At 33.3% G+C, this 23,654-nt stretch overlaps 2 protein-coding genes and 1 long non-coding RNA gene across 3 annotated transcripts; 2 read left to right on the top strand and 1 right to left on the bottom strand.

Moving 5' to 3' along the window:
- The first annotated feature begins 3,141 nt into the window (after positions 1–3,141).
- On the top strand, positions 3,142–5,719 carry LOC146941636 (heat shock cognate 70 kDa protein-like). Its single transcript, XM_085755461.1, has 2 exons — positions 3,142–3,542; positions 3,849–5,719. The coding sequence occupies exons 1-2, from the start codon at positions 3,323–3,325 to the stop codon at positions 5,501–5,503; spliced, it is 1,875 nt and encodes a 624-aa protein (XP_085611587.1). The 5' UTR covers positions 3,142–3,322; the 3' UTR covers positions 5,504–5,719.
- A 4,014-nt stretch (positions 5,720–9,733) lies between these two features.
- On the bottom strand, positions 9,734–12,183 carry LOC146941635 (Transcription elongation factor (TFIIS) family protein). Its single transcript, XM_085755452.1, has 9 exons — positions 11,398–12,183; positions 11,219–11,287; positions 11,021–11,103; positions 10,860–10,927; positions 10,691–10,743; positions 10,573–10,606; positions 10,345–10,481; positions 10,134–10,227; positions 9,734–10,044 (listed from the first exon to the last, which is right to left on the bottom strand). The coding sequence occupies exons 1-9, from the start codon at positions 11,809–11,811 to the stop codon at positions 9,923–9,925; spliced, it is 1,074 nt and encodes a 357-aa protein (XP_085611578.1). The 5' UTR covers positions 11,812–12,183; the 3' UTR covers positions 9,734–9,922.
- Positions 12,184–20,774: 8,591 nt separating this feature from the next.
- LOC146941634 (uncharacterized) lies at positions 20,775–22,229 on the top strand. The gene is made up of 3 exons (XR_015032451.1): positions 20,775–21,235; positions 21,491–21,607; positions 21,895–22,229. It is a non-coding gene; the product is annotated as an uncharacterized LOC146941634 (long non-coding RNA).
- Positions 22,230–23,654: the final 1,425 nt, after the last annotated feature.

The following is a 23,654-nucleotide window of genomic DNA, read 5'->3' as shown; positions in this document are numbered from 1 at the left end:
AAACTCCAGATAACCTTCTCCTATGAACTGGAGGGATACACTAATTATAAAATAAAACTGACGAACCATCTTTATTTATTTTTTACGCAGATTTTTTTTATGTAAAATTGGCTTATAAATTAAAATAATATCCTATAATTTATTTAATTCCATTTATATACAACAAACAAAATAACACATTAATTAATTAGGTGTTCTTCAAAACCAATGCATCGTTGCCGTTGGGTGTTTCATATTTTTTTTCAACTTATTTATTAGGTGGTTAATGTTGTCCATTGATTCTCTTTAAATCATGCTTGTCTATCTGGCCGGCTAAAGAACTAAATTGGATCTTCTATAACCGATTATATGATAGATTATAAAGAGAATATAAGAGTTTGTTTGTTTTCCGAAGAAACTCAAGAGTTATAGAAATAAAGAATCGTTGGTCGAAAAATCCCTTATTTATATTTGTACATTTTTTCCGTTTTAAAAAAAAGTTTGTTGATTACATATAAGAAAAAATAATATTGGTGGACACTCCTGCTATCCACCCCATACATCTTCTCTCTATTGTTTTTACCTTTCTATCCCTCTCTCCCCTTGCTTTGTTTATTAGAGAATGAAAATATGGGATCCATATAATATTAGCACTTAATTCATTTTTTATCAAAATTTTCTCAAGAATCAAAAAACGCTCTTATACATATTTGAAAAATAGTTGAGAGAAAGTGTTGTCTGTATTGGGAATTTGTTTATTATTGTTAAGAACGCAGGAGAATATCATACTACTAGACACAACTTTAAAATATACAAGCATGTTGAGTGAGATTGTTTCAGAAAAAAAAAAAAATCATGTGTTAATATCACCCCTTTTTTTTAGGTGTTAACCTTGCAATTCCTAAGGAAAAGAGACTTTGGTAATCCGAAGTTCGACCGTAAGCTAAATATAATATGGTCATAGATTGTTTCACCTAAAAATCAAACTCGGTTTCTCTCTAACAATTACTTGCCCTTTGGGAAAACTCATTTAACCAGTTGAACCCAATCATTTTTTAATCAAACTAGAGATTTTATGTTACACTCAATTATAAAAAGAATAATTTAGACAAATTAGATAAAATAATACATTAATAAAATAATTTTAAAAATATTATTAAAATGATAAACTAATTTAGATTAAGGGTAACGATGGCATAAAAAATCACTTGAAAAATACATTTTCCCATTATATACTACCTCCGTCCCTAATTATAGGACCCTTTTGAAAAAATAACGGGAATTAAGATAGTGAATATTTGTATTAAATATGTTTGTAATTACTATTGGTTTTACAATTTTATCCTTTAAGAGAGAGTGTTGGTTTATGTTTTCAACATGTTATTTATTGCTTATTGAAGAAAAAGATGTATAATAAATAGGGGCATGTATGTAAAGAAATAATTAATGTAGTTGGAAATAGCAAATGGGTCTTATAAAAAGGGACAAAAAATATTCTCAAAAGGGTCTTATAATTAGGGACGGAGGTAGTATAAGGTATGCATGAATTTTTACATTTTTTTTTTACCTTTTTAATTGTGTATCAAGTTTTTCCAACAAAATTTAAAATATATACAAAAAAATTTCATGCAAGGCACGGGTCTCAAACTAGTTTGTACTATATAAAGATAAAGACAAAGATAAAGATAAATATTTTATACAACATGGAAGAGTATTAAATGAGACTTAGAACATTAAAATGGCATGTGTACTCTTAAAAAAAAAAAGAAGGCAAATGTTTATAACAGAGATAGAGATAGAGATCATTTAATTTTTGTATTTTACAACCAAGAAACATTTTTGTAATGAGCTTTGCTATTTGTCCCGAGGGAACCCATCGTGAATCCATCCCGAATATGTTTCAACCGTTTGATCTTCCCTTCACACAATTCATGGGTGGGTGGATTTAAATGAAAGGATTTGCTATAGTACATATATGCAGTGTCGTGATACAATCGGGACAAAAATTTCGCGATATGTAGCATTTTGCTTTTGTAATTAAGGAACGAAAAAACATTGAAAGAAAGCAAATAACGGTTTATTAGTGCCTATTTCACCCATGTTTTGTGTCAAATGCAGTTATGCAACTTAATATTTGTTTTTTTTTTTCGAACAAAGCAACTTAATATTTGTTGACTTCTATTTGTTAATTAATTGTTAAAGTGACACATTTTGTAGGTGGATTCTAGGGTGAGGGTTCAATCAAGTCCCTCACCGGTGAAGCACGAAAAATAAACCATCAGATTGAATCAATGTTTCAGATTCATTAAAAATAGAAGTAAGACCATCTACACATTCTCACAGTCAATCTTTTCCTTGTGACAAAATCCATTGAGAAGTTTTTTATTCCTAATCAATTCTTCAACTCTCGTTCTATAATTCTTCATGATAGAGAGAGCAATTCACAAGAAGATTAAATCAGATTATGATAGTGGTAATTCATCCTTCAGAACATGAGATGTTAAAGAATAACGATAATGTTTTTTTGAAGGAAAGAATAACAATAATGTTAATATATAATGATAGTCAAGGTTTTTGCTACCATGCTATGGAAAATAAAATATATGAGTCCAATTGGTTTCGGAGAATTTTCATAACGGCAGCACTTGGTGAACATACAATAACATACTTTATAATATTGGATAAAAAAAAAATCAATGTTTGACGGTTATATATATATGGATCTAAAAATTTGTGAAGTTTGAAATTCGTGAAATTTGGATCTAAAAATCTCTCAAACTCCTATAGATGATGATAAATGTTTGACAAATTGATGATCCGGACGTTTCTATGCATAAACTGCACTTCTGTGTTTCTGGTGATGATGATAGGATAAAATAATTGTGTGTGACAACATGTAAATGTTCTTGCTTTTGTTTTTATTAAATCTCAATCATTGATTAAATCTGACGGTTTATTTTCTCTGCTCCACCGGTGAGGGACTTAATTGAACCCTCACCCTAGAATTCACCCATTTTGTAATGTTTGTATTCAAAATTGATAAAAAAAAAAATGATATTTTCAATTTTTCAGTAATCAATTTTTCATGGAATTGATCAATATCTCCTTAAAAAAAATGGAATTGATCAATATCAATTTTTGTTAATTACTCAATTTCAATATACGGGTCGTGCGGTTGTAACAAATTTCCTTCCCTAACATTCTCCATTTCTCATTCGGATAGTACGCCACTCTAAAAGAAACCCTGATAAAGTTTACTTTCAACAACAACAAAAAAACCCTAGAACTTTTTCTTCTTCCTATTATTTTGACTTGAGTTTTTATTTTTCACCTTTTTATTTTCATGGATAAAGAATACGAAGGACGTGCCGTGGGAATAGATCTTGGAACAACGAATGCTTGTGTTGCCGTGTGGCTTGATCAACACCAAAGAGTTGAGATTATTCACAATGATCAAGGAAACCGAACAACACCTTCTTTTGTTGCTTTCAACAATGAGCAAAGGTTGATTGGTGATGCTGCTAAGAATCAATCTGCTACTAACCCTGAAAACACTATCTTTGGTAAATTTCTATTTCTATTATCTACTGCTTCATGAATGTATTTAGGTTTCTTTTGTTGTTGGTTTGAAAAAAATTGTAAATGATTTAGAGATTTCTTTTAAAAAGAATGTATATCATGTTTGTTTATCATGGTTAAAATCATGTATTGGAGATGGTTTTTAAAGAAACTACTCAAATGCAGTTGTATAAAGATTCTTTATGTCACGATCCAAAACACTTTTTTAAAACCCCCATTACTAGTATGCAATTGCTATTTTAGCTGGATAAATGAATGATGGGAATTTACTATTAATGTTATTTTTGCAGATGCTAAGAGGTTAATTGGTAGGAAGTTTAGTGATCCGGTTGTTCAAAGAGATATATTGTTGTGGCCATTCAAGGTTGTTTCTGGTGTTAATGACAAACCTATGATTACTGTTAAGTACAAGGGTCAAGAGAAGCACTTTTGTGCTGAGGAAATATCTTCTATGGTGCTTACAAAGATGCGAGAGGTTGCGGAGGCATATCTGGGGTCACCGGTCAAGAATGCCGTTGTTACTGTGCCAGCTTACTTCAATGATTCTCAGCGAAAGGCCACCATAGATGCTGGTACTATTGCTGGTCTTAATGTCATTCGGATAATCAATGAACCTACTGCTGCAGCTATTGCATATGGCCTTGACAAGAGAAATGACTGTGATGGTAACCGAAATATTTTTGTCTTTGATCTGGGTGGCGGTACTTTTGATGTGTCTATCCTCACAATTAAAGGTGATCTATTCGAAGTAAAAGCCACCGCAGGAAACACGCACCTTGGGGGCGAGGACTTTGATAACAGAATGGTGAACTATTTTGTTGAGGAGTTAAAAAAGAAGAATAAAGTGGACATCAGTCGGAACCCGAAATCCTTAAGGAGGTTGAGAACTGCCTGTGAGAGGGCAAAAAGGATACTCTCTTTTGCTTTTGTTACCACTGTTGAGGTAGATGCTTTATTTATGGGAATCGACTTTTCTTCATCAATCACTCGTGCCAAATTTGAGGAACTTAACATGGATTTTTTCAATGAGTGTATGAATATTGTTGACAGTTGTCTCAGGGATTCAAAGATATACAAGAGTGATATTGCTGATATTGTTCTTGTAGGTGGGTCATCTAGGATTCCAAAAGTGCAGGATTTATTGCTAGAATTTTTCAAGGGGAAGGAATTGTTCATGGGTATCAACCCAGATGAAGCTGTTGCTTATGGTGCAGCTGTTCAGGCTGCTGTTTTGAGCAAAGGCTTTAAGAATGTCCCCAACTTGGTGCTACGAGATGTTACCCCATTGTCACTTGGTATTGCAATAACATATGAAAGTATCATGAGTGTGGTGATTCCAAGAAACAGTTCCATACCTGTCACAAAGACGAATCAATATACCACCTTCAATGATAACCAGCGCGTTGCCTTTATTCCTGTTTATGAGGGTGAGAGACCAAGAGCTACTGACAATAATCTGCTTGGTTCATTTACACTTCCTTGTATTCCAGGTCCCCGTGGCCAGCCCTGTGAGGTATGCTTTTCGATTGATGAAAATGGCATCCTAACTGTTACTGCCAGGGAAATATCTACAGGCAATATGAACGCGATCACCATTACTAACAACAAAGACAGGTTGTCAATGTTCGACATTGAAAAAATGACTAAAGAAGCTGAGAAATACCATGTGGAAGATGTGCAATTTTTAAGAAGGGCCAAGGTAATGTGTGCATTAGATTCATGTGTTTACAATATGAAGAACGCTTTAAAGAAGAAGGATGTTAATCTGATTCTCTCCCCTCAAGAAATTGAGAAGATCAACAATGCAATTACTGTTGCTACTGATTTGCTTGATAAGAATAACAAAGAGAAAGAAATAGATGTTCTTGAGGGTCATCTGGAGGAGCTGGAGAGCATGTCGAAACACCTTATATCCAAGGCCAATAATTTTATTTTTCTTGGATAAGATTTAAAGTGATGATGTCTTGCTTTTGAAAATGCTGAATGCAGACCTTTAGTTTTATTATCATTATCTAATAGCATTGAAGTTTATGTTAATGTTTGTGTTTCACATGTAACTTTTTATTTTTCCTTCTGGTTTCTGTATTATAAGCCATGCTAACTCTATTCTAGTTTTAGCAGCATCCTTCAAAGCATACTTTAGGATCTGATCCTTCTCAGACTCTATTCTAGTGTTGAGTAAATATTTTTTGTTGAAACTTGAAACCTTTCTAGAGCTTTATGAAGTGACATTAACCGTAAGTTGCAGGGCCGCCAAGGTGTGTGAATATTCTCATTAACAGTAATCTTAATTCAAACGCTTGATCTAATGTGCCAATTATGACAGTATAAGAAGTCACAAAACCTTTAATATTAACATGGACACGTTCATTTAACTTTCATAATCCATTTCATGGATATTAAAACAAACTTGAATCATTCAACAATGATATGTCTCTCTTTCTCTTCTGAAGTGAATGGCCAAAAAATACGAGGGGCCAGCAATTGGAATTGACCTTGGCACAACCTACTCGTATGGCTATTTGATAGGGTCAAACTAATCTGAATGAGATCATCATGCACAATGAACTAATAGACATTTGACACAACCCTGACACTGAAAAAATAAAAGTGAATAAAAGTATAGCCACATGTATCGGTATCATGTCGGTGGCGAACAATAACATATTTCATCCATTGGACATGCCTTCGATGTCAAGGAACTAACTATAGTGATCCAATTATCCATGCATCCGAATCCCCAAAATAGAAAATCGAGAATAAATTCACTCAATAATTCAGTTAGCCTTCAATATTTATTTCTGTTATGATTTATAACAAGGCAAACCACCATTTTTATCATTGAAAGTGTAATTGCTTCCATGTTGCGAAGAATATGCCTTCTCCTTCAAACTTCCTTTGATTATCTTTTATGGTCATAATTCTTCTACTTTAACGGGTGCTAAATGTTTTTGGGGTAAATGAAGGAACATAAAAAATAAAAAAATAGAGTTTCTGTTTATCAAATTTGGGGTTTTTAAAGAGGAAAAAATTATTTATTTTTTTAGTTTTATCCCCCGACGACATATCGGCAAGCCAATTGTCTTTCAAAATGTTCACATCCAGGATTTTCAAAGGGTTAACATCTTTGTTTAACTAATGACTAATTGATTGTAAAGTAGAAAATTAATTTGTGTTTCCGTATGAGTCAATGATTGGTATAACAGTGTGTTTCACTTTCAAGGATCAAACTATACGGTTTAGCCAATTTTTAACTAATAAGTTTCATTTTCATCTTTAATTTAATATCAAATAAAATTAAAAGAATATGAATAACAAAGAGAGAATATCTCTTTTACTATATTATCCTTATCAAATATTTGTGTATTTATCATCATCATAAATCAAAGACGGATCCATAAAGGGCACCCATGTATTCGAGGCCCTCCCTTTAGGCTCCGACACTTACTTTCCTAATATGATTACATGTATATATGTACGATTTTATTTTATTTTGTGTTAACCTGTCAATTCTTAGGGGAAGAAGGTCTTGATAATTTGGAGTTTTGTCGAAAAGTAAGTAAAGTCTGACCAATAATTATTCCACCCAGGATTGGAAGTTCTCGCGAACCATTCGTTCTTTTGTGAAGTTCATTAAATCAGTGAAAATATGGGGATGAAAATTGTAATTAACTCTATTTTATTATTTTAACTCTTCAATTAATATTATATCTATTTTTAATTACTTGTCGGATTTTGACTATATGTACTATTCACATAACCTACTTTAATAATTTATTTTACTAATATAAAGACAAATGTTAGTATATAAAATATTTGATTTTCCTCAATGAATATTTTCAAAATATCATATATTTTTTTATAATTTTTTATTATAAAAATTAAAAATGTTAATGGTCAAACTTGTCCATTGACATATATATGTATTAAAAAACGCGGGGGTATTACATAGACTACTTCGAATTCAATATTATATTTTGCATTTATGGTAAGGACAAACGAGAAGTCAGTCAAATGATGGGTTAAAACTTCGAAAACTCTGCTTATTCACCTTAAAAAGTTTTTTTTTAAGGCCTTAAAAAGTTGAATTTCTAGCCACTAAACCATCTAATAAAAAAGAGCTAATATAATAGTAATTGAACTTTAAAATCATACGACTTTGGTCCCTCTCTTGTATTTTTGGACTAAAAAATGGCAATGTGGCGTATTATAGATGTATCGTACAAGTTAATGATGTGAAATGATAAACATCAATGAAATTTCAGCTAAACCCCTTAAAACTTTAATCTAAATATGAAAATCATTTATGGTTTCTTCTTAGTTCATGTAAATCATTCAAATATCCAAGTGAGACATGAATAAATGGACAAAAAGAAACATTTATAGTTTGCTTTTATTATAACAATAAATAATACGTAAGGTTTAACTATTCAGGTCCAGTGTGTAGGGAATTAAACATTTTTTTTTACAATCTAATGTTTTTGAGTTTAAAAAAGTAACCGACTAAATACTTTGGCAATGGCCAATATTGGATTATATATTTAAGGGTCTTGTTAACCAGTGCCCGGGGCACTAGTTAAGGAACTAAAAGTATAAAGAAAAGTCAAGTTTTGCATTGAAAAGAACACTTTATTAACTTTCAAAAAGTAGAATACACAATTTTCAAAACAGAATTTCCTTTTATAATTCCTTAACCAGTGCCCCCGGGCACTGGTCAACATTTCCCTATATTTAAACATCTAGATGTTTGACACCAATTTATTTAGCATTATCATGCTACTATTTTTTTTAGTAGTGATATTTGTACAACTATTTATGACAACTTTCACAACAACTTTCTTTCTCTCTCTTCTTATTGGTCAAAACCAGAGAGAGAAAAAGGAAAAGAGAGAATAAGATCATAATTTGAGTATGTGAGATAAAGTTGTCACAAAATGGTTGTACAAATATCATTTCTCTTTTTTTTTGTTACTCAACTCTTTATATTTTCTTTTGAAGAAGTTACTCAACTCTTATTATCATGCTAGCTTTGTTCGTGAAAATTTTAGTCTAAACTCAACAAAAATAAATACTCCATTGGATATTATTGTTATATTTTGCACAAATTTATTTATTATATACTGGAACGCCGTTGTTATATTTTTTGTTATATTTTCTTTTCCTCTGATAAAAAAGTATACCATAACGCCGCCATTGTATTTTTTTTTTTTTTGAAGGAATAACGCCATAGTATCTTAATAAACAAAAAAAAAACAATTACATTTGATAAATATACATAATCGTTACACAATTTTTAACAATCAATCCGAGATAAACTTAACTTTGCATCACACACAGGTTAGTTCACTAGTTCAAGGACAAGACGATAGCTGCTTTAGATTATCACATGCAGAATGCAGCACGTTTTGTTTTTTCATTGAGGTACTAGACAATATCACCTATTCAACCTGTCAAAAAATTTGATTGTTTCCAACAAAAATATTCAGCAACAATTTTTAAATAATTTTTTTAAAAAGTTAACTTTAGCTTGATTTTTTTTTTTTAGTTGATGAACCCCCAACTCTAAAAAATTTTAAAAAGAAATACCAATCCTAAAGAGGAGCTAAATCAAAAGAGAAACGATATTTTGACAACCACTTTTTAACAACTTTCTTTCTCATACTCACATGATATAGTTATCCTCTATCTTCCTTTTTCTCTCTCCATTGTTTTTGACCAATAAGAAGTGAGAAAAACAAGGTTGTCAACAAAGTTATCATCAAATGGATGTCAAAATATCATTACTCAAATCAAAAAATAAGAAAGAAGAGTCATAGAGACTCGTGCAAGACAACTGGACAGTAGACAAGGTCTTTGCGGCATCAAACTCGGAACCCAAAATATCATTAATTGCAAAGTGCAAATATGTACTTCCCGCCATCCATTTAGTAAATGGTCAAATGTGATTATTTCGTTTTTTTTTTGGGACAGAAATATGATTATTTCTTGACTTTGTTATCTTTCAGAAAAAGAAAAAGGCTGAAATCAAATTGCCATTTTCATATTCTTTAATAAACGAAAAACATTTGTCATCCCCATTCCATCCCTATCTTGTTTCCTGAAAAGAAATCACGTGCTCCTCAACAAACCAACAAAATAAGGTTTGATAAGAGTCCCCTTTCAAAAACGAACAAGCTGAGGAGAATTTTTTTTCTTCAGTGATTATTTAATTTAGGTAAATAAAAACCACAAGAAAAAATATGTTTATAGCGAGGGAAAAAAATCCAGAGGGATGAACACGTTTGAGGACATATATTATCCCAATCCCCCACAGCACAAGCTATTTCTACACTTGAGAAATTGCATGAACAATGGATTCATTGTATCACCAGTGCTGCCTTCCTTGAGAACTGCCACCACCTTTGTGCTTTGCAAAGTAACCATTCTTTGCTTTTGACTTAGGTAACTCATGTATGTCCATCACCTGAATTGTTCTTTGCTTTTTTGCTATAAACAACACACGAAACTTTAGGTCAGTTTTGTATATACAGAGAAAACTAGCATGAAAATGAAAATTATAGAAACAAATTTTCAACCATTATCAGCCTCTTTGTAGTTCGCTTGAAGCCGTTTTCTTGCAGCAGCAAGCCTCTCTGCATCAAAATTGCTCTCTTTCTGTTCTCTCTGTCTCTGCAATCATTCAGCATTTTATGTCAGAAATCACTTCACAAAATTAACACTAGGGGACATTCACATGACATAAACATTCCAACAACAAACTTTAACAAAAAAAATTCAAAACCGTACATTCTGAGGAGCAGAGGTAGGGGCAGTAACTGGGGGTGATGGCCTTGGTTTTGGAGGTGGGTCTTTGCGAGGAACTGATTTAGGTTTTGGTTTTGGTTCAGCTTCGGAGGTGTTACGGTCGGAACCAGAGCTCCCATCTGTGTCAGCAAACAAAAAGCATATCAACCAAATGCAAACAAAAGGCATCAACAAGGTTAAAGGAATATTGGAATCAGATGCTATTCTCACTGTGTGGATTTGGAGAGTACGCAAAATCAGGAATCTGCATAAACGAATAAAACACAACATTAGCAAGCTTAATTGCTTCAACTTTTCAAAAGCAAATAGAATAAAAGATTTCTTTGACCTGATGATTATGCCCATTTGGGGTGGTTTTCTGCAAAGGAGAGTCTCCATCAGCTGCAAATGTTGAATACTATTAATTACCATTAACGAATTTCACACGAATATTCCAACTCCTTTAACTTCCTACTTTTTAACTCTTTGACAAATACTCCCAAAAATATTAACATTACCCATGAGAGTGCTTTTCCCTCTTTGTGGATTCTGCTTCACCCAATCATCAACAATTTCTTTCCACTTCCTACACATAATCAAAAATTCACAAACTCAACCAATGCTACAAAAAACAGCATTAATTTCTTCAAAAAAATTATAATTATGTGTCTTCAATTACTTGACAAGTAGCTTCACCAATCGACGAACATTGCTTGATGGATGTTTTCGCAACTGATTCACGTTCCTCCCTATGTCAGTTTCCTACACAAATAAAAAACAAATGATCATCAACAAAACAAAACAAAAATTGCAATTGACACAAACATTAAAAATTGAAAATAACAGTTTCAAATCAAAATAATGTATAATCAATCACCTTCAACTCTTGGAATGTAATATCAATATCCACCAGATTTTGTAGCAACTCCATCAAAGTATCTTCAGACTGAAAATTAAAATTAAAAACAAAAAAAAAATTAGAACAAATTTTCATTCATTTCTAATAATTAATACTTGAATTAACTTGAATTTAAATTAACATTAATTAAACAAAACCTGATGAGGATCTTCTAGAAGCTCTTTAATCTCTAGAATCTTCTTCTGTTCATCATCAAACAAACCACCGTAAGGATCTATCTCCTCATCTTCACCGTCTTCGTTTCCTTCAGACTGCGGCGTCGGAGGAGAAGAAGCTCCGCCGCGGCGCGGTTGTCGTTCCGGACTCAGACTAGGACTGTTCTCTTTCTTGATTTGGTTATCGTTTGTCACAAGACGTTGACCTCCGTCGCAATTCTGGCAAATCGGAGTAACCTCCGTGGTGGCAGCGTAGAGACGCTCCACGATTCCGTCTCTTCTCCTCTTTAGCTCACCGGCGTTATCCTGCGCAGCGACGGAGATCGCGGTGTCGATGAACATCCAGACGTCAACGCCCGCCGTGTGTAATATAGATCGGAAATCGTCCAAATCCATCGGAAAATCGTAAATCGCAACGAATTTCGATGAATTGGAGACTTCGATTAAGCTACGAAGATTGAAGAAATCAAAGAGATGGAAGATAACGAGTTTTTTTTTTATTTTTTTTTTTGGTCTCTGTCTTTCGTTTTCTGAAGTGAAGAAAAACGCTAACAATAAAAATAAGAATAACAGTAATGAAAACGCAAAATAAAATAAAATAAAATAAAAATTGGGAAGATTGTTTAGTTCAGATCTGAAGGTAAACGGCAAGTATAAGATCAAAACGACGAGAGAGTAATGAGAATTAAAAAGGATAAGAATTGTAGATCTGAGAAGGAATTTAGGTTGGTGAAATTGAGATTGATAATTGAAATGATACAGTTTATTGGTTTGCACAAGTAGTATGCTAGTGGGTATATTCCAGAAGAAAAGAAAACTGTTTATTTTATTTATTTAATTAATTTTATTTTAATTGTTATAGTGATAATTGATTTTAATGAGAATGAGAATTGTTTAATTTGAAGGGTGTATGTGTACAGTGGTAGCCGGTGGTGAATGAAGGAAGAATAATACTACCAGCTCCACCCACAAACACAAGTTGTTTGGTGCGAAGATGTTTTTTGTTTTGTGGGCTAAGGGAGGTGAACGGACAAAAACTCAGGGATTTACTTTACTTTACACAACTTTGGGATGATGGGAATTGGGATGGGTTTTTTTTATTGATTTAATTTAATTCAAGTAAATAAAAGTGAGATAAAATCGAAATAAAATCTGTTTCACGTGCGTGGCCACTACTCTACAGTGGACGATGTAATAATAAATGCAGGAATATTGAGACGTGTATTGTTAAAATTTCTCGACAAAGATTAGTTTATGTGAAATTTTGAAAATAAATCAATTATATCAAGGCTAATGAAATCTCAAAAGTGAATTTTAGTATGAAGCAGATGGAGTAGTATTTTGAAAAATATAAATATTTTTTAATACAATCAAATTCACTTTGAGAATAATTTATAGTATTTTTTGTGGTTTTTTCGACGTGTTCTTGTATTTCGGTCACCTCTTTTGGTTTCCTTTTGGTTCAGTTATGATCGAAGTCTTAGCTTTGTTTCCTGGTTTGAATCATTTTGTGTTTACTCTAAACGCATTGCGATGGGTTTGACGGATGGTCGTTGGCTTCTTGCATTTTTATTTACTGAATTTTTCATGGGCTGTTCTTCAGCGGATTGGCTTGGTACCCGATTCGTGTTCACGTTCTTTGGATATTTTATGTTTCAAATTTTGTTGAGAAAGAAAATGATTCATAAGCGTTTAAAGCACTAATTAGAGGTCTAAAAGATTGGTGTATAGACCTATCGTCAACATGAAATGAGTCCAAGAACCAACGACTCACTGCAACTAATAACAACAAGCAAAACGACCTTTTCCAGCCAGACAATCCAACATCAAACATAGAGATTGACGAGGATATCAAACCAGTCTGAAATTCATCGTGAGGATTGTGATTTTGACCGACCTTTCAACAAACAGTTAGTAGGTGTCAAACAAGGATGTATGTTCATTTGATGACTTTGTCCCACAACAAAGGAATCCAACCAAACTAGTGATGGAAATTACAACAGGAGTATAAAAAAATATGAGAAGAGACATAAACAATAACTCATGCATTTTTGTTTGAATTTTTCCTCGTCATGGTAAACATTTTAAGATCAATCGAATTATCAAATTGAGATGGGGTTTTGGTTGACACATCTTGATCAAGTTGGAAGGGTCACAAGTGTTGCTTTTTATATACATACATGTGATTGTAAGTCGAGTGGTTATCGGTAAACTAGGTTATATAGCCATGGTGGCATGAGTAGCAGGGGCGAAACAAGAACCAAGGTTAATGGATCCAATAGATGAATCATTGGATGAGCAAGTGCAACACCGAGGTTGAAAAGAAACATTGAGTTGAGAGTGGCTGGTTGAAAGTGGGGGGTGATACGAGTAATTTGTTGAAAAGATCCGAGTAATTATGTGATCTTCAAGATTAAAACGCCGTAGAAGCTCAACCGTGAATATGTTCTAGCTCGCTCCGAAATGACGAAAGAGACCACCAATTCCACCATTCGAGACTACAATCATTCATTGTTGCTGCAACAAGTGTTGTCTTCTCCTTATTTGGTATGCCTTGCACCTTGTAGTATTTGTCAACACAAAGCACCTAAAAGTAAGTATCATAACTTCCATCAATCACCGACAATTCCATTGTTTTAGAGGCTATGAGATAGGTAAACAAAACACCATCACAAAGAATTGTAATTTTGAAGAAGATAATTGAACAAATTTTGAGAATGAAGAACTCTGTATGGAATTACATAGGGTTCAAGTAGAAAATGACATGATTAAATATGGAATGTTATTCCATTTCTTGCAAGTGCAAAGAAATAAAACGATAAACCCAAGGACAAGTGAACAACAAAATCAAAGGGAAAGAGAGAATTCCAAAGAGGGAGAAGTTCTATTCAATCATTGCTTATCTTGCTCTTGCACATAACCTTGCCTTTTATTGCACCATATTAGTGTTTTTTGGTTAAAAATCTTCACTCTCGTTTCCTTTCCATACACCTAATTTCTCAGATCACCCTCCACGTGTATTTTTTATCGACTGATTATATTTTACTAAGTGTATTGTTATTTGCGCTCAGTGGCGGAGCCAGGAAAAAAAGTTCGAGTGAGCCATTAAAATTATTTATAATATATAAACACAGATTAAAGTTGTAATAAGCATTAGGTACGAAGTTGAAATGACGGCGTTTGACTAAAAATTTAGTGTGGATACTTAAATAATTACATATTTAACAACTACTATAAATTATGAAACTTTTTTTGTACATTACAACCGTTAACTGAGAGAATTTTAAGTTGACAGGACAATATGCGAGAGATTTGAAACCCGTGCAAATTTGAAGGTCTATAAGACTCCGGTAAAATGCCAAGTACAAGCGTCAAAAAATTTGTGTATGCCACTTTTGAAACCGCGGAAAACTATAACCGTTAAAAAATTGCTTAAAGTCTCGTAAAATAGACATATAATTGAATTATTTAAATTTTTCGGGTGGGCCAGTAAACCATTTTGCAGGAATTCAGATCAATCGAAACCTAAAACCGACACAAAATTGTATAAAATCTCACAATATAGACATAAGATCGTTAATTTTTAAATTTTCTCGAGTGGACCGTGCCCACCCCAGCTCATAAAGGGCTCCGCCACTGCTTGCTCTTTTTTTAATCATAACATTGAGGTTTTAATTAGCTCAAAACAATTGAAAATACTGGATAAAATTTATAAATTAGCAACCACCATGAATGTTTTTTTTACCTTTGCCCCTCTTTGCAGCCAAGGTGAATCTACATTGACTTAAGGTACACTATATTATTTTGTAACTCTTTTAGTCTACATACCTTAAATTTATAGTTTTACACCTGGATCTTAGAATAATCATTTTATGTTTTGCCTTGCACATGACTTGTATTGAAAATATTGTTGATGAACTATTTATGTATGGTTTTTAATCACACAACAACAATATTTTTTTTTCTATTTTTTCTGAATCACAAATGTTAGTATTTTAATTGTTATATTAATATTTTTCTCCTCAGCAAGGCTTGAATCCTGAACTTTTATATCCTCAACTTTTTTGGTTCCTTAGCTCAAACCAGTTAATTTACTTTTCATCTGAATTATATCAAGATACGTTGTTTTTAAGAACACAAAGGAGACCAAAAGTATCTCTACAAAAATCACATCTTGGAGTGGATAATCTAGCCCTGCTAAAGAAAAAAGTTTATTAAAAAAGGTATAAAAATTAATTTGACCCAATATTGAAATGCTATGCGGGAGTGAACTCATGTTGGACAGAAATGTTGAAAGTTATGGTGGAAAAACTATAAAAAGTTAAATAAAAAAGGGTAAAATTAATTTTTTTTTATTAATTTGTAGGGGTAAAGGTATAGATGTAAAGGCACAGGGCAAAATTTCTACTCTATCAACCTAGCCACCTGTCCAATGTGCAACATAATTGGGTTTGAATTCTGCTCTTTACCCAAACAGTTTTGCTCACTCCCAAAGTAAAATACAAATATACCCCTACGCATGTTAACATGCGCTAGTGCATTCTATACGTATGTTAAGTCACGCTACGTGACTTAACATGCGTCAGCGTATCATGAACGTGACTTAAGTCACACACAACTTAGCACTAGCGTGAGTTAACTTGCGTACGTTGGGTAGAAATTGATTTTATTCTATACTAATTCATTATTATTCGAAATTATAATAATAAATCCAATTTTATACTAATTCAATTTTATACGAAATTATAAAATAAATCCGATCCGATTTTATAATAATTAATTTTTATTCGAAATTATAAAATTAATGCAAAAATAAATTCGAAATTATAGTGATCATGGGGAAAACTTATTTGATACCCTCTTCGGTATATGCCAAATAGCTCATGTGGAAAATAGTGATCAGTCCTGTTGGGGAAAACGACATCAAGATGCCCTTTTCCCCACCGGACCGACCACTACTTCCCCCATAAGCCACTGGTATATACCTAAACCGGTATAACCACCCTAGAAACTAATAAGGAAGAGGGGGGGGGGGGGGGGAGTGGGATGAGAAAATGTGAGGAAAAGAGGAAGTATGTGAGGGTTTTTATAGGTGGTATAAGGTATATAGCATTTAATGAGTCCAAAAACGTGGTCAAAACTTTAAGGAAAACGTGTAAAAAACTGTCAAGACCATTGACTACCGTCCAAGAAACGTTTGTGCTTCATTTTTTAACACCGGCCAACTTGCGCAAGTTAACTTGCACATAGCCTATAAGGTGCGTGACTTAAGTCACGCGTAGCCTATAAGGTGTGTGACTTAAGTCACGCCTAGCTTATAGCGTGACTTAACTAACGCAATAAAATAATTAGAATAAAGTAAATAAAATATTTTAGAATAAAGTCAATAAAAAAATTTGAATTAAAAATTGCAATTAAATAAATTCGAATAAATATTGCGATAGCGTGAATAAATTCGAATAAAATTTGAATTAAGGTTTCGTTACATTACATAAACGACATGTATGTCAACAATTACATTACATTACATGCACCTTACAACTGCAATTATCTTACCACTGAATGAGGCAAATTCAAACTGGCTAAGCAGCATGACTCCAGCATACGATCAACATCTTGAATGATGGTATTCAAGTGCCAACGAAATGAGGTCCATTCCTTGACACTTGAATACCATCGTCCAAGATGCTCATCGAATGTTGGAGTCATGCCGATTAACAAGTTTGAATTGCCCCATCCAGTGTAAGACAATTATTGCAGTTGGAATGTGCATTCCAACTACAACAATTGTCTTACCTCTGAAATGGGGTAAATTCAAACTTGCCAAACAACAGGACTCAATCATTTCGCTCGACATTCATGCTTTCCTTTGAAAAGAATAATTTTTTGTTAGGCTTGATTTAGATGAATGTATTCAAGTGCCACCGAAATGAGGTCCATTCCTTGACACTTAATACCTTCATCTAAACCAGCCTAACAAGAATTTAATCTTTTCAAAGGAAAAACATGAATGCCGAGCGAAATGCTTGAGTCCTCGCAGTTTGGCAAGTTTGAATTACCCCATTTCAGAGGTAAGACAATTGTTGTAGTTGGAATGCACCTTATTATCCTAACTAATGAGGATCTTCTGGCGGAATCAAGTTGTTGATGATATCTTCAGTTGATCTCAGCAACGTCACCCGCATATCGATCAACTGGAACTTGGTGTGCTCCCAAAACATGCTCGTCACGTTTTCGTCGTTCTTTAACTCCACCCAAGTGAATGATACTCTCCCCTCGTCGAGCGTTGGACGTTTATACCAAACATTTTGCACCCTCCTTGTGTCTCTGGGGTTGACTCCTTGGTTGAATTCATTCAGTTGATCCTTGAGACCTCTTAACGTTACATCAAGGCACCGAACCTTCAACCTCTGAGTTTCTCCGCCGTTGAATTGTGCATGAACGTCGATCCACCCGGCCATTGCTTCAAATCTACACAATTACAAATTAAACACAATCAATGGAAAACTCATTCAAACATTTCATCAAACACTTGGAGTGCAAATTATACATAAACCCTAAAAATGATAACTACAACATAAACATGCAAACATCTAATTAATTAAGCAATATTACTCATTTGCATGTAACATTGTATCATATCTTGCAAAAAACAAAATAACCAAAATTTAAACGAACCCTAAATCTAAAAAAATCTAATCTAAGTGTAAAAAATCTAACATAATCATGCAAACATCTAAACATCATAAGAATTAAGCACTATAAGCACTATAAGTCATTTGCATGTAGCATTCTATCATTTCTTGCAAAAAAAATTAAAATTTTAACAAAACAATAAACCTAAAAAATTCTAGATTAAGTGAAATTTTTTATCATACCAACATAGTTTAAGTGAAAGCTTACTTGTTGTTGTTGTTGTTGTAGTGTTATTTGATTTGAAGTTGATGGAATTTTGGAGTTTGGTAATGTCAGAGAAAATTGAGATTTGTGTGTGTGTTGTTTGAAAATGAGGCAGAATGTGGTTCTGCCTGGCTAATAACAGCACACAACGTGACTTAAGTCACGCTGCGCAACTTAAGTCACGTTTACATTATAACTAGCGTAACTTAACTTGCGTAACGCATGTTAACATGCGTAGGGGTATATATGTATTTTACTTTGGGAGTGAGCAAAACTGTTTGGGTAAAGAGCAGAATTCGTTGGGTTTTTATATCTTTCTCATTGGATTTGGGCCACATTTGTGATTTTGGATCAAAATATGTTGTTCGGCCTAGAAAATTACTTTTTACCCATTCAATTTTGCTCATTCCCAACTCAAACTTCCTAAAATAACTCAAACCTGGGTTAACTCACGTTTGGTAGCACTAACGTGAGTTAAGTCACGTTGAGCCAACTCAAGTTAACTCATGTTGGCTCAACTTAAGTTAACTAACGTTGACTCTCAACATGAGTTAACTCAAGTTGAGCTAACATTAGTTAACTTGAGTTGGTTTTAGATAAACTAACAAATTATCAATTCTTGACAGAGATGTTATTTTTTCAAGCCCATAAACGTGCATTTTGCATAATATGTTTTGTTCATTTATTTATTCACAATACAATATGTTCATTTTTTAAAAAAACATTCTCTACATTTTTTAAAAGCATTCATTTGCTAAGTTTTAAGAAAAGCATGATCCAAAATAAATCATAACTTAAAAATGCATAAGCACGCACCAAAATTTATCTTAATATATATCTTCTTATATATAAAAGTTAACCCAGGTGAATATTTTAGCCCTAATTTTAACCTAAACCTATTGCATAGATTTACTGTTTTAACCCTAATGATTTTATGGTTTAACCTTATCTGCTTCATACTCTTTCTCTTATTATTATTATTATTATTATTATTATTATCTTCTTATCTCTTATTTATTAAAGTTAACCTGGACGCTAACTGTTGCCCTAATTTTAACCTAATTTTATGCTTACTTTTACTGTATTACCCCTGTTTAATTAAACCTATTTAATTTAGTTAATTTAATCAAATTTTTATTTTCAAACGGAGAGATCTCTTATCTCTTATCTCTTATTTATTAAAGTTAACCTGGACGCTAACTGTTGCCCTAATTTTAACCTAAATTTTACGCTTAATTTTACTGTATTACCCCTATTTAATTAAACCTATTTAATTTAATTAATTTAATCAATTTAATCAAAATCTTATTTTCAAACGGAGAGATCTCTTATCTCTTATTTATTAAAGTTAACCCGGACGCTAAATGTTTCATGCTATAATCGTTGCTCCTATTTTCAACTCATCGTTGCTACTTTGTTTTTACTAAACGGAGTCCATCCTATAACAGTTTCCTCCTATTTTGTTTCCCTGCTCCTACTTTGTTTGCAAGATAAACAATAACAAATATATATACTACTAAATCTTGAGGTGTGGCGGTACTTGAAATTTTTAGAAATTGCAACTTTAGAATATAATTGTTTTTGAATGTATGATTTTGGGTGTCTCTATCACCCCTAATTTCCCAAATGTTGTTGGCTTCTACTTGGAAATAGGAATAAAACTTAATAGACTGATCAATTCAATATGCTATATTTATTACTCCCTCCGGTCCTATTTATAAGAGAAAATTGAGTCAACAAAAGTTAATGTATTTGGACTGAATTTTTAATTAGATACATCAGCTTTTGTTGACCTAAGTTTCTCTTATAAATGGGACCGGAGGGAGTATTATAAAATAATATGAGTGGATGGTAAGAAAAAAGAGAACATGAGTGGACCTTTAATTAAAAAAAATAAAATGTAGTATAAGTGAACCAAGTGGATATGAAAGCATGGGTGGCGAACGATTAATATGCACATGAGTCCTACAGGGGTCCTATATATTTCATGGGTGGCGGCCGCCCCTTTTCATTAGTACCTAGCTTCGTCCCTGTACTTAACATATGATGTTACGTTACGGTATCAAGGACGATGTCATGGAAAATTATGTTATGGTACAGTACCAACGTCTATGATTCTTAATATTATTAAATACTATATGACAATCATGACATTCATCTAAACTATTTTGTTACCTATTACCGCAAATATTACCTTCCATATGACCCGTGCGTTAGCACGGGTCGATGGTCTAGTAAATGTTAAACAATCCTGATTAACCCTAATCCCACCTCTGAGTAACCCTAATTCCGCCTTTTTTGAGAGGTTTAAAAAATCTTTATGAAAAAAAGCTTTGCGGGGAGGACTAAAGAAAAAAAGCTTTGCGGGGAGGACTTGAGACTTGAACCTGCAACCACTTGGTTCCATCCAACCATTTTTGCCACTTAACCTGTAGCTATTTTAGTGATTTAATTTTGCTTATATTTATGATGTTTCCGTTTCTGCTGACTAATGTTTAGAGGGTGGTTTTTCACATGCCCTTTATTTTCTGTTTTTCTCATGATCTCCTATAATAAATCCATAAAAATAGGTACCATTCCAACCATAGAGTAGTGGGTGGTTTCTCAGAGCCTCATTGTCGTATCCCATGATAACTGATGTCTAACATATGGTAGTGGGATTGATAACCACTTATACTTAAGTTCCTTTATAAATAGCCTCACTTTTCATTTCATATTTTTTTATTTAACTTTTTTCTCTACTTGCATATTTCTTTGTTACTCTTTTCTCATTAATTTTTTTTATTCTTTATTTCATTTTGGTTTTTACTACTTCTTGCTTATGTTTTCGTTGTCCACACAAGGTGTGAACCTAAAGAAGATGTAAAGAAAAGGACTGTATTTTTGTGGTAGTGATGGTGACTAAGTTGTAGAGATAAAGGTAATGCTTTAGCAGTTTCTACTTTTTCTCTTAATTATTTGACGGTTTCATTGAAGCAGCAAACATTGAGGAGTTTCGTTATTTTTTGTCAAGATAAAAAATCAGACGAGGAGAGCATGGAGATGACAATTGCAAATTTGACTCATTCTCACTTTCAATGCAATTTATCATTTTTGCAACTTTTTAAATGCAAGTCTTATTTTCAATATCATTGAATCAATGATCATGGTTCATGGTTATATTTTCTTCTTTCAGGGAGTAAAGGAGTCTCACAAGGAAGGAGTTCATGTACTCTTCAGTTGTATGGTCTGATTTTTTATATGTTCAAATTTACCCTTTAATGCCACCAATTACTTCAACATACATTAAGAGGTAACTGCAACATGCAACACTGTTTATTTAGTTATAATTTCTTAAGGACCGTTTTCAAAGGAAGACTTTCCCAATCCTTCATAATATATTATATGACTTATACTTCCCAGTATTTGAATTTATCACATTTTGTTGTCAAAGAAATTCAAGTAAGAAAGATCACTGTTTATTTAGTTATAATTTCTTAAAACCTTGATGTCCGATAATTTTCTTCATTTTTTACTTTTTCTTTGATAAAGTACATTTCTTAAAGATTGTGATTGGTATGTCCTTTGTAATCTTTTTAGGCAAGGGCATAACAGAAAGGGCACGAGAATTGTAAAAGAATGAAAAATAGAGCTAACTTCAAGGTGCCAACATGATGCTATAGGAACAAGTATACGACGCAGCCATGCCAAGTAGGAGTAGAACCAGAGCGAGACATCAACTAGACAAGGGACAGAGTCTCGGTCATGCTACATTTTCTTTTTTTGGTTATTGTTTAACAACTTTTCTGGCTCTTCACATGGAAGTTAATTTGACTATGTAAATGATGTTACATTTGGATGTTGGTGTAAATTTATATGGGTATACGTCGTAAAATGGGGATGATAGCAACAACATATGTGACTTAAATGGCTGGTGAGAAGAGTGGTGATAGGTATACACCCCTATGTGGCAACCCCCCATTCTACACCTCTTGGGTGGCATTTTTTATTCATTAGATTGGGGACAATTTTGTATAAATACAAAAATGGAGGGGCAATTCTGTAACATACACATACAAGTCCTTTCCATCTTCTTCTCTCTGTCTACCGATTTTTCTCTCCGCCACAGGCCACTGGCCACCGACCACCACATCGGCACACTTCCGACGAGTTCCGATGACCACCCATCCCAACGTTTTCCTCACCATTCTCGGGCGTCAAACACACAGATCCGTACAACCACCCTATCACCTACGCCTAACACTCAGATCTGCGTCACTACCCCAACTCTGGCGCCAAAACACGACCACCGTCATCCTCGTCACAGAAGAAAGGGTAGAGAGAGAGGGAGACTCCGGCAGCGGGTGATCGAAGAAGAAAGAGAGGACACTTTTGGCTCTGTAAGTACTTCTGTTGCAAACAAAAAGTGTGTTCTTTCTACACTTGAAAGGGTGAAATGTGCAGGATTGAACTGAGAAATCCACCGTACAACTCTATCACATGATCATAGTGCAAAAAATCATTGTTAAGACATGCACAAAATCCTTGCCTGAACAAACTGCAGGGACCCAAAGCTTGGTCAAAAAAACACTTCACCAACCCAAAACATAACCATATTGTCTCTATACATGTTCTTTGTCTATAAAACATCTTTTGTGCAGACATTGTGCATTCTTCAAACATAAGTCATAGAAGAAAAAAGAAAACAAGGAAGGGCCCTTTGAGAGAGAGAGAGACAGAGAGAGAGAGAGAGAGAGAGAGAGAGAGTGAGCTGAAGAGAGAGCAATGTGAGAAAGAGAGAGAAAAAAAATTAAATCAAAGCCACGTGGGAGGTGTATAGAGGGGTGTACACAAAAGAGTGGTCTATCTATCTTTTTCCTTAAAGAATTGAATTGATTCATTAATTGACTACATCGAAAAGTATAAAATTTCGACAATCATTAAATTCTCATTAGCCATGCAGGAAGAAAATTGTACCTCCAAGGTCATTTTTTAAAAACACTATTGTATTTCATTAAATGATAGTAGATTGTTGCTTACAACTCATTAAGTAATGAATTATTTCTAATAATATAGTCGTCAATTTGATTTGATACTCATATATGATACTTTAAAAAATCCGTGCATCGCACGGGTTAGAGTCTAGTTTATTTTAAAAACATTCCCTAATTGAAAGTTTACATTACGCATAAGTGAATTGAAGTCTGTTTTATCTTGGTTTTCGGGTGTCAAACATTGATTACGTTTGAACCTTTTTAACCGGTGATATCTCATTTTTTTCTTGGGAATGGAAAAAATAAGCAAAACCCTTGAGAATCGAGGTCCGGGAGTTGTTTTCGCTACGGGAAGGTGTTAGGCAC

Source organism: Medicago sativa, chromosome 3 (genome assembly GCF_051527215.1).
Source record: "Medicago sativa cultivar Bolivia chromosome 3, Bolivia_mono, whole genome shotgun sequence".
Classification (NCBI taxonomy): Eukaryota; Viridiplantae; Streptophyta; class Magnoliopsida; order Fabales; family Fabaceae; genus Medicago; species Medicago sativa.
Note: the sequence above shows the minus strand (reverse complement) of the source record. Positions and strands in the feature narration are given on the sequence as shown.

Excerpts from the sequence above, each read along its gene's own strand:
- LOC146941636 (XM_085755461.1), top strand. The coding sequence starts at position 3,323 with ATGGATAAAGAATACGAAGGACGTGCCGTGGGAATAGATCTTGGAACA. Across the intron at positions 3,543-3,848 it reads CCCTGAAAACACTATCTTTG|ATGCTAAGAGGTTAATTGGT; the intron begins GTAAATTTCTAT and ends TTATTTTTGCAG.
- LOC146941635 (XM_085755452.1), bottom strand. The coding sequence starts at position 11,811 with ATGGATTTGGACGATTTCCGATCTATATTACACACGGCGGGCGTTGAC. Across the intron at positions 10,607-10,690 it reads CAAATGGGCATAATCATCAG|ATTCCTGATTTTGCGTACTC; the intron begins GTCAAAGAAATC and ends TCGTTTATGCAG. Across the intron at positions 10,482-10,572 it reads GTACTCTCCAAATCCACACA|ATGGGAGCTCTGGTTCCGAC; the intron begins GTGAGAATAGCA and ends TTGCTGACACAG.